Below are 16,237 nucleotides of genomic sequence, written 5' to 3'. Positions count from 1 at the left end.
CAACGGGGACAGAGGGGTTTGCCTGCAGCCAGACGGAAAAAAAAAAGAGAGTAGCACAGTTGATATTAATCTCACACCGAGCTCTGCTTAGCTTACATGCACAACACACATTTATCCCCAAAAATACAGTATCCATCTCTGCCCTTTGCAAGCAGATGCTACACAAGAGTGCACCGCTTCGCGGCTCTCCATTTGACAGGATTTGACAATGGACTTGAAGGCTGGCGCAGGAGCTCCTGACAGAAGCCGACAGCAGTCGCTTCAAGGTCATCGCGGCTCTGAACCACGTGATATTTGGGAAAAGTGATGGTTATTTCATTGTCTGCGACTACTGGCGACCACGAGCTGCCGCAGCATGCCAGCCACTGTCTGTCTGCACAGCGAGAACACCCTTTGACGAAGAGGCTGACTGGCTTGGAGCCAACTTTACGTATTTCCTTTCCATCTGAACATGAATATTTTACCCAGTTTTTATAGAAGAATCAAATAAATCACTGGGGTTACACGAGTTGATTCTGTTGTATTTAAAAACTCCCAAATGAAGGTACAGTAAGCAAAAACTCTACAAAAGCTGATACATACAAAGACAGAGAAAAATCTCACCTCACTAGGCTGTAAATAAAAGCTGACAGCACGGACTCAGTTGGAGCGCGACACCCACAGTATCTGGAAGGCCGTGCAATACGGCTCACAGATGTGTTGGGTCGTTGGTAGTCACTGGGAATGGTGGCGTGGCTTCGCTGCAATGTTGTGTGCACTGTGCGCGCTGTGTATGTGTGTGTAAGAGTGTACATCATACTGAGAGACAGCTGCACCTTGCAGATAATAACCAGAGTCTGACAGTGTGTAAGTGCAGTGTTTGCTGTGTGTGAGGATTATGTAGCAAAAAGGTTCCACATGGTTAAATGCGCAAGCTCGGAATCAGTGCGACAACACAAAAAAAAAACGACATGAAATGGCTGAATATTTGTTAGCAATGTCGAACACTTGGGTGTACTGTAGAATTCCATGAAATACGGGAAAATGTCCCCTTTAGCCCTTTCGAAAAAACAGCATGAGTGCATTAAACGCTGCATACCTCTAAAAGCAAAAAACAAGGGTCTGACAGCCGTGATGCACTGCTCTGTAATTATTGGCTCTTAGGTGTCATCCTGATGCACTCTAGATTTGGCACGCACCCACCCAACACTCAAAGCAGTGGAGCGATGGAGCGCAGTGGTCTATCACGGCTGAAAGCTTACAAAATCCTGGATATTAGCGAGGCGAGACACTCTATGTGGTATCTGAGTGGGTTATTCAAACACAGACTGAAACAGTGAGAGGGAGACGGATAGTTGGTATAATTTTCTAACACATACAATTCAAAATAGACGTGCCTGTGCTCGTCATGTGTGGGATGTCTCTCTCTCTCTCTCCCCTCCTTCTACCCTGTCTCTCTAAAGACAGTAGATGTCACAGGAATCCGGTGCACACACAGTCAGATTTTGAAGATATGCATATTTTTGGGGCCTTTAAAAATGGAAAATGAATCTGCCAACTGTCGTTGAGACTTCCGAGTGTGTTAATGGGGTTTAAGGTAGAATCTATTTATTTAATTTATGGTCAGCATTTCTCAAAGCATGAGCGATTCAATGTATTTTCATTCGGTAATTTACTAAAATAGTTGCAGGGACATTCATGTCTAATTTTAAGGAGCGGTGCAACGCATGTACAGCTTTTTTGTCGATGAGTGAATGCTATAACTCGTGATCCGAGCCTTCCCACGCCTTGTCAGTCAGCCACTTGCAACCAGCTGATTAAAGTGTTTCGGGTTAGACCTTAAGTTAGAAACTCGGGCTCAGGCGCACTTATGGTTGGCCGTCAGATATTCTTCTTTCAGCTTACAAAAAAAAATATTTCAACTGTTTAAAGTTACAAGGAACTTCCATCCGTGTCCATTTTGACAGTCCCTTGTGGACGAAAGCAGTAGAAATTGATTTAGTTTTCATTTTTAGGGGCGGGGCCCGGTATTCTCGCATAGGAGGAATTCAAATTGCATTCACACGAACGAGAGATCCACAGGAAATGATGCACGAGTGTAATCCAGTATTCCTGCTGGCAGCACTGCTCAATCACATCTGGATTACGTTACCGCTAATGCTAACTCAACATTTCTACATGAATCAACTTTTATTGTGGAGCATATATTGCTATAGCTGCTCAAGAAGTGTTTGCGCTTGATGAAAACCTTTTAAAAATGTTTTACTTTAGCGCGATATCTGACTTTCCACATCCTAAACCACCTTCTTCTCCTTCAATTTTGGTACTTATGGCCTTACACACAGGCACACCAGGAAAGATTGCCTTGATGAATGACATAAGGGCTATGGCTCAGCCAAGTGGACTTGAAGAGAAAAAAAAGGCCAAATCCAGCTGGCTTGCACATGCTTCTGCTACAGCTCGAATCCCATCAAAGTACACTTCGATAATCTCTTCTGCCATTTGCTAGCTTGCACACTTGTCGATTTTTAGGGCACCAGTGGAGCTCTGTGGAGTTTACTAAGTGCATTCACTTTGGACTGGCATGTGTTGAAGGCCTTTAAGTGCGACCACAGCATGCAGACACAAACCTCTACCGTGTGTGTGTGTGTGTGTGTGTGTGTGTGTGTGTGTGTGTGTGTGTGTGTGTGTGTGTGTGTGTGTGTGTCTCTCTTGAGAGGCCCTTGATGAGAGGAGCAGGCGCACACAGTCTGCTGCTCTGTACTCATCCACCACAATGTAAAGTAGTAAGAACGAGAAGCGGTCAAGCACATAGGTTTTATGCACCTTCCTAATAGTGCGCACACACACACACACACACACACACACACACACACACACACTTAAGTTCTGCCTCAACTCAAATATGGGGTTGTTGGTTTTAGAATAATGGTGAGTAATATTGATACCTTTTTAAGTACATAAAAAATATATATATATTTCATTTTTCATTATGTGTATCAACTTAGTATGTTGAGTTTTAGAAATTACCAACACATTGTAGTCACTTATCATCAGAATTACACAAATAAGTTGATTAAAACATGACTTACTCCAGCAGTACTACTAATAAAGTTAACACCTTGGACAGAGGGACGCATTTACACCTTTTCGACCTCTTGAAGAGTTTTCAAAAATCACTTTTAATCTGTTTTGAATGATCAAATGGCTCTCTGAAGACACATCATGTGACAAAGAATAAATCGCATCAAAGCTCCTATATGCTGTATTTTATAGTAAAGATTTTTTTTTTTACAGCAACGTGGACATTGAAGTGTGACAAAAAACATTTGTGTATCACAAAACAATGAGATGTTGTGAGACCTGGTTTACTTATTTGATTTACAGCTAGAACAAACTATATACATCATTCATGCTTCATCATACTGTGAAAAGTTAAATTCAGTCGAAGAGAAAAAAAGTGAGGTTCTTTGTGTCAGTTACTGTAAAACAGCAAATATCTGCTGCAAGACGTTAATAGCGATGACGCAAACAACATTTTAGTTTTGGACGAATCTGCACTGCATCGCAGCAATTTCCCAAAAAAGACCTAATGACTCTCTGAACCTCGCATTCCTTTCTGTCCATCTTAATTAACCGCTGCGCCGTTATCCCTCGCTGCTCGCCATTGTCTTCAAATCAAATGTTCCCGATTGAAATCTGCAAAGACGGAACTTTTCTGTACATTCCCTGGAGCGTGCAAGTGATGAAGCCATTAAAGCGTCTGAAACAGACCGAGTTGATGTGCTGTAATTATGCTGCATTGTTGCGGCTGTTATGGCATTATGTGGTGGCACTTGTGAGTGCCACCTCTGTTGGAAGCCTCAGACCGCTTCTTTCAGGATTGGGGGGGGGTGTGTTCTTGCCGGGTTTTAGGTGGGCATCGGAGCATGTCACGGGCATTTGGCTTGACCGCCCCTCTCGCCCGCCCCTCCTCCGTTCCTACACTGCAATCCACACACACTGCCAAGGTCACTGGATTAGCATGCATGAGAGAAAGCGCACAATATTCGCCGAGCATGAACCAAACGTAAACAGGAACGGACACCGAGTACACAGAGCATGCACAGCATGCTCCCAAGCGCCGCTTAAAAAAGGGACATTTGGATTTGCTTCTTCACGAGCAGTCGACGATAAAGTATTACAGCTGAAAATCTTCCCTTCTGATCTGAATATTTCCTTTGTTAATCATTCAGTTAATTTCCTACAAACCTTGTAAATACAATAGTACCTGACATCGTCTCCGTATGCACTTGTGAAGCTGTGGGTTTAAAATCTGGTTGATGTAAGCTTTGTTGTATAAAATGTATTTTCTCTTGCAAATGACCTGATGAAAGACAGATTTGACAAAGATTATTTCTGACTAGCGACACATATTGTTCGAAATGTCCCTTTCATGGGGGGGAGAAAGGGGACATGCACCATGTACAGGATATTTAAAAAAAAAAATTTTTAAAGTGTGGCTGCATCGATACCCAATCTTGAAAAAAAATATACTTTCACATAAACACCAGGTTGGTGGACAAAGTCATTCAGAACACAAAATATAAAAAGGTACACTGCTGAAACACAGCAGAAGAGTGACATACAATCCAGTTCATGCACTCGAACCACACCTTTTAAAAACAGCTCATTAATGTAAACTGTTCTTAGTAAGGAGGACTTGAATTTCTCCGTCATGTTCCAAGTGAAAGAAATAGAAATGAGGAAAAACAAATCCTCTCCGCAGCGCATATCAGGAGAAAGACAGCAACATCCTGCCTGAGATGTTTCTGATAACCAACAGTGATACATGCCGCATAACTAACCGATGCTTGCTGCTTCAAGTCCCATGATCCTTTGTGCTCGTCTCTCTGCACAAGAGCCGTAATGAAAAACAGACAAGGCTCTCCCACTGCAGCGACCACAAAAACCTCCACTCACTACACATGAGAGATTAGCCTGCTCATTAGGAAAGAAGGAAGAAGCGAGAGGAGAGGGAAGGTTGGAAGACAAAAAGAAACAGGGCCGCCTTTCCAAGAAAAAAAGCCATGTTGAGGCAAGGGTCCTCTCGAGAGAAAACAGTCTCGGTCCCCCCTTTCCTCCAGACTATACAAACCAGAACGGAGGTTTACAAGGGTGACCTGCTCTACATGTTTTGCGTCAATGGCGGGGATTGAATTGAGGCTAGTTTATATACGAAACGTTTACCATGTCAGTGATGCTGCAGACCCTGTTTATGCAAAGCTGTACTCTTAATGAATAGGACACGATCAGTGTTGGTGGCGTTTAAATACGATTTTCCACTCCCCATTATCAGCTAAAAAGCATGTTGTCTCACACTACTACTTACACTCTTCAGTTGAGAAAATCTCAATAACCAACTGCTGCCGTCAAAAAACATGAAATTTAGATTATGAACGCTGAATGGAGCAAATGGAAAAAAAGAACATCAGTGATTTGCAAAACACTTTGCTGGGAACCAGCCTTCAGCTAATTTAATCCATTTAGTTCTTTGAGAAAAAGTTAAATGGCTCAAGTTGTTCTTGGGTATGAGCGATGCCAATTTTGAGATGGTGCATGTGAATTATTGCATGACGCCTCGCTGAGTTGGCTGAGGAGGGAAGAAAACAAGCATTAGATTGTTGTTTTCAGAAGAAGGAACTTCAATTTCACACAGGTAGTGTTTACAGGAGCCATCCACACAGGCCTGGTCTTTGGTTGCTGCTGAATCGGCATATTTGCCTGTGTGAGCAATGTAGCAAAACAAAGATGAGGATTAAAAACACATTGTCGGAGCCAGAGAGCTATTTTTTTAGAAACCACTGTTCTTTGTAAACTGTAAACTGTTCTTTTCCCAACAGCTACAACACCGGGTGTTAAAAAAAAAAGCTGTTTAGCAACACTTCCTAGTCAATTTTCTAAACAGCATCCATATTTCTCTGCCCTCATTTGTCATACGCTCCCAGAATGCATCAATAAATTACAAAAAAGCTGTTAGCTGAGCAAATACTCTAAAAAAGCAGTGTGTTTTTGTATTATAAAAGCTTAAGCCACAGTCATTATAATAAGAGGAGTGCTGCAGTTTGTGTGGATTAATTACATGCAATGATGAAGTCAGGTGCAAAAAAGGTCTTCCATTCAATCAGTGGATTTGCCAGGAGAGACATTAAGGTTATATTTGTGAGATAAATTGTTGCATTCAGCTGTACAACACCAGCAGGCCAATTAGCAACAAGAAATTGAGAAAAAGCCAGGTGCTTAAAAAAAAGAAAGAAAAAAAAAGGGGTACACACTACGAAGGTAGAGTACAGCTGAACACAGGTCCAAAGTTGTTGCACTGTTTATTTTTTCTTCACCAGAGTAACACTTTGAGGAGCCACACAAGTGATAGCTAATATGAAAAAAAAGACCTGCTGGGAACGAACATATAATTGCATGCATTTATGAGAAGCAGTGCTTGTAGTTCAGGCCTCTTCAAGTTGGCACATGCACATTTGAGCCTGCAAGCACTCATGGTCTCTGACATACGACTGCGAGTGTAACCTTTCGTTGGATTTGTTCACCTTTGACCTAAAATTACAGTATTTGTGTGTGGAATTGACCGATTGCTAAAGACCACCGCCTTAAGTTACCGATGCCGACAGGTCGACAAACCCAGGCTACTCGTTTCTAGCTAGTGAAAGTCAATTTTGTCAGCTGAAATTACAAATTCTCTAGCAAGCTAAATAAGCCAACTCTGTAAAAAGGGCACACGTATGCACTTGATGGCTACATACATGATATTGTGCTAAAAGACTAAAGCTAAAGCTGCACGACAGAGGCAAAAAGTTAAGATCTTCACATCAAATGGTCAATCCCTGTTTTATTGCAGCGTGGAACTAGTTAGTTCTAGATCCTGTTATGAATTAAACAGGGGAAACTGCAAGATACATTTGTCTCTAACTACAAATTTGACTCTCATGTCTTTCCCAGTGATTCGCGGACGCGTTTGTAAGTGATGACTATTGGAAGTATTTTGACTTACTGTAAGAGAAACTGATGCGTGGTGTGACATCCTCCTCAGTCGCCGTCAGGGATTGGAGGCAGATAGCCAATAGCAGCGCAGCAGCCAGAAGACAGTGGAAAGTCGCAGCTAATGTCCACATGGTTGCCTGATCCTCTCACACAGACGTACACAAATGCACACAGTTTGTTTTAAAATTCCTTGGAATTCATGAAGCCTCCCTTGACTGTGCAGGTCTTTATTTTCTCACTCCCATCTTCCTGCAGGCTGAAGGGGAGTGAACGTGTCCTTGACTTGATTCTTGTACTCCCAGTGGTCCTCACACACAGTAAGCAGGCTCTTTACTCAGAGAAGAGGGATCCTTTCTGGATTAAAGACTGCTTGTTGTCATCTACTCATAGTGCTCTTCGATAGATCAGCACTAAGATCCAACCAGTGGCCATTCAGTAAAAGTCATTTTCATTCTGTGGAAAGAAGAGAAAGAAGTTGTTTCTTTATGTTTGATCCAAAAACGTATAAAAAAATAATTAGAAAAAGATGAAACACAAGCTAGAATAATAGATTCAATGTCTGACGATATAACCCACAACTACAAAAAGCACAACTACAAAAGCAAAAGAACTGATACATTTGGATGCGGTTCATTCTGGCAAATGGTACGGATTTTAATGCAAACAACACATTGGGAATTCAAGAGTTGTGGTGTTTTATTACCCAGAAATCACCCGCCTCTATCCGTCCTGAGACTTTAATATATAAGTTGAATGTAGCACGCTGATGGCTTCGACTCAAGCCTTGATGACAAAAAACAAATATTTATGCTCCGACTGTGTACCATTTCACCACACTGCCAAAGAAAAGCACAACTAAACAGACCGTTCAGACCACCAGCCAGCCAACATGAGCACACACATCATGTGGTAGCTTAAAGGTTTTACACACTTAAAAGTCTCAGTGAATGTCCAATTTGCACTGAAGCCCGCAGCGCTTCTCTCAGAGATAAAACGCATGTTGGACTATTTTTTTAATCCCCGTATTTAATTATGCTGTCATCAACAATCAGTGAGAGATCCCCGAGAAGATAACATGGCAGCTTGGCTCTAATTTTGTGGCTAAGTTGGGAAATAAATGAAAGAACAGTAACTCTCAAGAAAAGTCTGTAATTTGTCTCAAAGAGGACCAATGAACACGCTCTCTGACTGCTATTGGCCTCAGCATGAGTGTGAAGATAAGGTCCCGGTTATGTAGTCCCTCTTTGTGAATTAACACAGGACATTTACTTAAAATAATTATACAAAATAAATCATAGCTATGATTCAAATAAACTACAATTTCGTAGAACAGCAATGACAGATTTGTTAGCAGCAGGATTAAGCTGAAGACAACACCAACAGACCTTTTAGGTTGGCATGGTGAACGGTCACTTATTTAAACATCCAGCTAATACCAAGCTACATTAGCATTCATTGAAAGCCACATTTATACCAAGGGAAACCCCAATATTCACTTTTTTTTGGTCTCCACCAACACTTAAGGGAAAAATCTGTCCTCTTAATGCACTGCTAATCATTTTACATTCACCAGCTAGTTGCTAACTATATCTGCTGTCTAGTGCCAAACTTTTTTCCCTCTGAAAAGTAGTGAACTGAAATAGTAAAGTTGGGCCAGCAAGTAAAAAAGGGCTAAAAGATGCATCCTGGGAATGGGGGTGGATCAAATTGTTACTGGATTCGCACGAGTTTACCAATATATAAAAAAGTACCTCAGTCAGTAAACAACGCACCGCCTGTTCCTGAAATATGTGAACACAACTCACTACTACTTACTGCACGATAGCGCTGGAGGTCTCGCCCCCGAGCTCTCACGTAGGTGGTGACGTTTAAAAAGTAAACACTGGAGAGCACATGGCGTCTCTGGTTGGGAGCTTACGTCACTGCTGTAACTCCCACAGGACCTCATTCAAATATTTATAGTGGCTAATAAATCCATACGACCGGGCGTCTCTGGTAATAGCCCCAGGTTGTCTCCAGAAAAAAGGGCCCTTTTAAAAACTTCTGATCTAACTGGTCATACAACAACAGAAAGCCAGACAAACAGATTTACAACCCTGTCTCCTCATCTCCACCTGCCAGAGCCAAGACTAGAGAGAGCAGTTGTCTAACACACCTCCAGACCGGCACCTTTAGCAGCTTGCTGACTCAACGGCTTGTTGAGTTTATGGCTTGTACTGTAGCTCACTGGCAAGCGGTCTGTCCTGAATAACACCTATGTATCCACCCTTTTGGTACGTAGGTTACGGCTCATCTGTGTCACATTTGCTATGACAAGACAGATTCCTCTAATTTTTCCTGAATAAAGCCTCCCTCACTTATCTGGGCCTCGCCGTCAACCCCGGGGTCTCAACCAGTGGAGCAATATGTCTGGGTCGCTCTGCAATTCGCCACCAGCCTGCTTGGGATCCTGCTGCTACACTGAAGCAAGCCGAGTGGGAGGCCAACACGCCAGTCTGTGATCCGGTAACAACTCCCTCCTCCTCGGCTGGTGCCTCTCATGCCTGCTGAGACGGCAACAACGAGCATGGCAGCCCAGTGTGTCACACCCCAGGTCTTCATGTTCCCAGGGCTTATCCTCGTGCAACTCCACAGCTCTTTTAAATGTTAATGAACAGAGAGGGCTGCTGTTCTGAGGGTTTCCTGCCACTAAATTAGGACGCTTTTTGCGTAATTCCGGGGTGCAGTTATGCATAAATAATTATTGCAACACACTTATATTGACCTTACAGTGCCCAAAAACGGTGGTAGGTGGTTATAAATGATCACTTGGCATTAGATAAAAAGGTAATATGTTGTGGGTAACTTCACAGAGAGTTCAAAACATAACATGGCAAAAAATATTGAGGGCTTGTTTGGTCCAAACTATTCTTAGTATTTCTCCAAATGTATTTGATCAAAATACCTCAGAGGATTATTGAAAATGGGAGGGACTTTCTTAGGTATAAACCAAATCAAAGCTGCTTTGTGAAAAACTACTAAGCAGTTTCTAAAACAGAAAAAAAAAAATCATTAGATCTTCATTCCTGTAGTTTTATATCTTATCTTATATTTGAACATTTCTCTTGGGTACATCATCACAGAAAAAAATAAATAGTACTTTGAAACAAGAACAAAAAATGTTGGAGTGCTCAGTGTTACTGAGTTATGTCAACATGAAGAGGCCTCTGCAGCACACTGGGAAACTTAAAGTATCTGGGGAATCCAAAATACAGGATGACTCACAGGTGTAAATCATCCAATGTTCATGTAACTCAAGCCATAAGCTAAGGAAGACGAGATTGATGGTCGACATCCAAGAAAGATCTATGGGGGATTAGTGAGGGCACGAAGGGCAGGTTAACGGATGTAATGTCACACTTATCCTGTTTTCTTTTACATTATTTTACCTTGAACATCATGTCAAGTACATGCATTCCAGCCAAATTAATCATGTAGTGTCCTAATCCATCGTGAAAAAGAACAATCCATAGATCTGTAGAAAACATTGAATTTGAATAAGCATTACATTATATTTGACAGCAAATACTCAACCAAAGAAAGTGATCTTATTAGAAGCAACAATTATAGGACTTATAGGATTAGAGCTCTATTCAACTGGAGCCGTTACAGTACAGGCGACCCGCTATGCTCAGTGCCACAGGACCCATCTGCTCATCTAGGAGAAGGTCTGCTGCCCCGTGTATCTATGAAGGGTGAATCTGGTGCCATATTGCTTAAGGCCACAGATTCATTAACCTTCCCAACCTCCCTGGGGGCTCCGTATTAATACCTGCATCTGTTGAGAGAGAGACAGGATGTGACAGACACATTGGACGATACACTCGGCCAGGTCGTGGTAAGTTCACCGGATAAGGAGCGCCGTGAATGTTAACCATTTGGATGGCGATGTGTAAACAACTGGGCTTTGTGCTCTGTAACCAGCTCCCAATAACTCATCCCTGCAAAGGGACTTGTCTCTCATTTAGTCTTTGGCACAGACTGAGGCACTTCTGGAGATAACCAGCGGCTGGGCAGCAACCTGTGATGAGAGCGCTATCGCAGAGCTCGACATGAGGCTAGATTAGGCCGACGTCCAATCCATTAACAGTATCATGAGTATGTCTAAAGTCCAAAGAGAAAGAGAACTATAAAAGCATTTGCATTTTATTAGGCAGCTATTTTTTTTCCAGGTTTAAGGGTGACTTTGAAAGACGCTCCAAAACAATATTAAAAAAAGGGGAAAATTAATTAATTGGAAAGTCAAACACTTGTCCTAGCCTTGTAATAATGTTAGATAGCCCCCCTTCCCCTCCCCCACTAAGTCTGACCCTAAAAACAACATGGGTGCCGGTCACCATTCAGAGATTTATGGAGCCATTATGTTGAGTAGAAAAGACCTCAATAGGTGACTGACAAGGCAGAGGCTGCCTGCTGTGCCTGCCATTATAACTCTCACTTATAGCGTCTGCTTAGCTGAGTGAGCAGTGCATGATTGGTTTGAATTCGACCGAGGGGATGGCAGAGAGGGGGGGGGGGGGGGGTAAACCACTTCCCCCAAAGAATCAATGATTGGCTTTTCATACACTTTGAGTTATTTGTTCATTTATTACCAAGCACAAGCTGCAAAACCATTTATCTAAACTAACATTTTAATTAGCTTGTTGATGCCCTGTTTGTTGACTTGTTCCAAAGTTCAGCTCCTGTGCTGAATGTCTTGCTCCAAGTGTGTGGCTTCATGGTACATAGGATAGGCGCGACCGTGGCTCAGTGACAGAGCGGAGTCATCCTACAATCAGATGATCGGTGGTTTGATCCCCGACTCCATTAGCCTATGTCGATATGTCCTTGGGCAAGACACTTAACTCCAACATTGCTCCCGTAGCTGTGCCTACAGTGCATGAATATTAGTTAGTCCTGTCCTCGGTGTATGAATGGGTGAACGTTGACATGCATGTGTCAAAGCGCTTTGAGTGGGAGGAAGAGTAGAAAAGTGCTATACAAGTCCATTTTCCATCTGTAAAGTGTTGGAAAATGTAATGTTACACAACACAATGTATAAACGCTTTTCCTCCTTTTCTGGTAGATGCCAACAGCATTTGTACGCCTAAAGCCCAGCAAGCTAGCATGCCCTGGCCCAGTCTCTGCACTGAACACAGATAACTGATCTCAACAGGCCATTTTAATATTGGAAAAAGTAAAAGCAATGAGCCTCACGCTCCATGAAATCAATTTTACTTTCATGAATCTCCGTGAAAGCCTCACTTGGAACAGCTTTCTGCAAAGGGTTGAAAAGCACTGACCGCTAAAGACGAAGCCATCTGCTGACACAATCCTTCACTTCTCTGGCTGGCTCTACGTTTTCTGGACTAAATTCCACTTGTGCAGCATCTTAAATTCCAAAATGTACTTTTTTTTGCACGACTGAACTGGCAGAGACTTGAGTTCATCTGATAAATATGAAATATAGAGATCATTTTCAACAAAAACAGATAGTCTTACTTTGTAAACTAACTGTTTGAATACTCAACCTCTTCAATGGATTCCTCAGTCAGGGCTGTAAGGTAAAGTAGTTATGCGTAGTTTTCAAAAATGAAATGAAATAAAAGCGCCATGTACTTTGTGTGAACACAGGGTTCCACATTTCCTCTCATCCGGCCCACCGGGGAATGGTACAGGGGGAGTAAAGAGGAAGGTTTAAGCTAAGAGACTGCACCACGAAAGCAGACTCCTAAATAAATCACAACTGAGTTAAAAATAAACTGGAACTGTATAACTCTGAGTTCATCTACACTGGTGCCAAAATGGCTCATTTCATTCAGAGAAATGTACAGCAGCTTACAGGTAATACGCCTATCAGAGACACATCTCCAGGATATCCTCTCAGAGGCCTTGGAGTAGTTTTTAATATGACCAACTTCGTCATAACAAGCGGAACACCATACAGCCCTTGTGAAAATATCTTCCCAGCCAGTTTTGCTTCTTATAGCAAATGCATATAGAGCGGGAAATCAAATTCTAAAAGGTAAACATTTTATAGAGGTTTTTTTTTACTTTTAATGTCAACAGAAGTGAATGAATCAATAGATCAATTAACTATTATTGAAAATTTAGCAAAAGCAGCTTGTTTTCTGCTTTTTCTCTACAGAACTATGATTCTCTCTCTGTCTGTGTCTGTGTCTATGTCTGTGTCTCTGTCTGTGTCTGTGCGTGTGAACACACGAATGCACACGCATCAACCACAGAGAGAAAATTGTTCTTTTATTGTCCCTTCAATATCATTTCTACCCTGCAGGTACAAATCAGCTGAGGCTTCTGTGCATCAGTAGTCAACAGATGAGACTTTCACCCAGGATAAAAAATTAATAAAGAAAAACCTCTATGCACGCTCCAACTTTTACATCTATAATATCGGACAGCTGCACAGATTCATTATCCTGGAGCCTGAAGGCAAACTTCCTGTAAAAAGAGACAAATGGCACAAAAAAACTGATCTGACACCTAATCAAGAGCCACTGATTTAACATATCCCCTCCCCATTTCCTTTATGCAAATGATTTTCTGTTAACGATAGCAAGCAGCTGACAATGTTTGTTCCAACACACTTCTCCAGTTCTTCACTAGAAGGGTGTTACAAAAAAGATAAAGAAAGAAAAGAAATATCTCAAAAAACTACTTCACAGATTTGGGACTCACTGTATATTTCGATGAAAATGACACGTTTTCACCTTTTATTCAGCCAAAATGACTAACTCCTGAATGCACATTTAAATGCTGAGAAAAGGCAGACATCTGAAGATAGTGGGCTTTATTCCCTGGACATATTATCTGCCATCCTGTGTCTGAGAATTGAAACCAACAGGATTTACTGAATTATTGATTGTGTGTGATCCCAGTGTGATAATATCAGGATACTGGCGTTTCCTGCATGTAACATCAATTATTCATGGTTTCATCTTTCTATTGATGATAGACTGTAATGCATCTTGCTGTCCTAGACCCCTGGTGCATTCCAATGATTACGACTTTCAAAATAACAAAATTATAAGTAAAAAACAAGATGACAAATTAGGATTTTCCTCAAGAGGCATCAAACTTCCTACGAAGCTGAAGGCTATTCCGCTGCCAGTCACTTCCCACGACCTCAAAATGACTCACAGTTCAAACTGCTGCCTGGTAAAAGTTCCCGTTTAGAATAATAGACACAAAAAGTACTTGCTAAACTAGACATAACTCGGTGATTGATTGATTGTTTAATTTGCTATTTTAGGAACACACAATGTGTAGAATTGCTTGATCTGCCTCTGGATGATCTGCATCTCTGTGCAGAAAGCAGTGCGGTCGCTATGCCAACAGGAAACACAAAAATAAAAACAGAAAGCCATTTTGCATTAAAACAACGGTTTTGATTACTGGAGTTAAACAATGTTTAAATGTCCATCTTAATGTAAATAAGAAAACTTAGTGTAGGCATTAATCTGCTCGTGATCAAGTTAAAGGAATACAGATTACCACACTGACTATGTTCCACCTCTTTGCTCAAGCTACTTGATAATCAGGTACACGTTAGATATTGCATATGCACCAATTGGCTTTGCATGACCCTGAGCCACCAGACAGGTCTCTGTGCTAATTGTTTAACTTTGCACCGCTCCCATCATGGCCGTGCCTCCAAGTCAAAGGCCTTCATTAAAGTGCAGTGATGAACTTAGATTCTAAATCCCTCTGCGTTACCTTCAGGTTGACAACAGGGAATGACTTACTGCAACATCTGCTGCACATGCCGCCGCCCCCCTCCCCAACCCCCCCCCCCCCCCCCACACACACACACAGGCCCTAACAGTGATCCAAAGCTCGAATAGGCTTTGAGGAATAGTCAAACTCCCTTTTACATTTGTGCACATACTGCTCAGCGTGGCCACGCTGGCAGGAGCAATTATCATTTCAAACGAGCGAGTGAAGTAGAACTGGCAGAGGAGATAAGTGCTTAACGGGGAGTTGGGGTCACCTTATTCCCTATGATACAGAGTTGCCTTTGCCTCAAATTATTCAAGCCCGACAGTGGAACAGTGGGAGATTGGTTCTTGAAAAATTCGTAAAGCATCAATAATGAGCTGTGCCCGTCAGTGAGAGTACAGTGGGATAGGAGGCAGCATTTTCCAGAGTCACACTTGATCACAACCCGGTTGCAAAAACATTTGTGAATCTCTGGGGATATGCAGTCACTTGTAAGGAAAATCACTCGTCTAAAAATGATTGCTATTAAACTACAAACTCACTGGAAAACGGATTTCACTAATCTTCTATTGTTTATTATGTGCATCTGGGTTGAAAAGCTCCTCACACGTTTAACCTGATGATCCATTTAGACTAATGAAGTGCTATGAGCGATCAGGAAATTATCCTGATTAGAGCTGAACATTTCTGCTCGTGGGGGGAACATAACAAAATAGAGACAGAGGATTTTAGATTTCCACTTGCTTAAAGCCCTTCAGCGCAACAGACTGCAACTTAATGACCGTCTAAAGGCGTCAGCAGAGAGGAGAAAGAAACATTTATTTCCCGACCACTCTTGTCTCCTGGTGACATTGTAGCAGATAGGTAGAGGGAACACTGCTGTGGCCATTTGCAGCTTTGGTGGCAACAGAAAACAACATCTCATTCATTTGCCCATGTCACGTCTGTTGACAAACTCTGTGGCGTGACGAAGGAGAGCGGAAGATTTACAGTCATTTAATCACAGAATAGTGGCCTTTGTGAGGTCTGGACCACGCTGCGTTAGCATCACAGTTCATCTGCTAATTACGCCATCAAATCCAAAGGCTTGGCGATCCATAGTGGGCAATTCATCTCATGACTTAAACATCGAGTTGGGGGGGGGCAGGAATAATCCCTGCAGTTAAACCGATGTGAGGGCTCATTTCTTAACTCGGTTTGACAGGCCGGGCAATAGGATTTCAAAGTGTATCAGATGACAATATTTAGTTTCTGGCCCTTGGTTCACCTTGTCAGACCCATACAGTGTAACCACATCAGCGTGTTCAGGTATGAACGCAGATGATCTGAATGACAAGCCTTGACCAAAGCTGTCCTCCTTATCATCCTAAGTGGAAACATGACACAGTTTGTCTGAGCCGTTTGTCTGGTTTGCCACCTCATGGCTGTTGGCGGTTTACACTCTGCAAATATGTCAACATCAAAAGGA

At 42.1% G+C, this 16,237-nt stretch overlaps 1 protein-coding gene across 3 annotated transcripts in view; it reads right to left on the bottom strand.

Moving 5' to 3' along the window:
- The window catches only part of sema4bb (sema domain, immunoglobulin domain (Ig), transmembrane domain (TM) and short cytoplasmic domain, (semaphorin) 4Bb), a 51,896-nt gene that overhangs the window by 22,014 nt on the left and 13,645 nt on the right, over window positions 1–16,237 (bottom strand). For all 3 annotated transcript variants that reach the window (XM_068599167.1, XM_068599008.1, XM_068599086.1), the window contains exon 2: window positions 7,025–7,467. In XM_068599167.1, the coding sequence (XP_068455268.1) occupies window positions 7,025–7,145 (121 nt within the window). In that variant the 5' untranslated portion in view covers window positions 7,146–7,467. The remainder of the gene's footprint in view (window positions 1–7,024; window positions 7,468–16,237) is intronic.

Source organism: Clinocottus analis, unplaced genomic scaffold (genome assembly GCF_023055335.1).
Source record: "Clinocottus analis isolate CAN_PGR_092001 unplaced genomic scaffold, fCliAna1.0.p SCAF_1, whole genome shotgun sequence".
In the NCBI taxonomy this organism is placed as follows: Eukaryota; Metazoa; Chordata; class Actinopteri; order Perciformes; family Cottidae; genus Clinocottus; species Clinocottus analis.
Note: the sequence above shows the minus strand (reverse complement) of the source record. Positions and strands in the feature narration are given on the sequence as shown.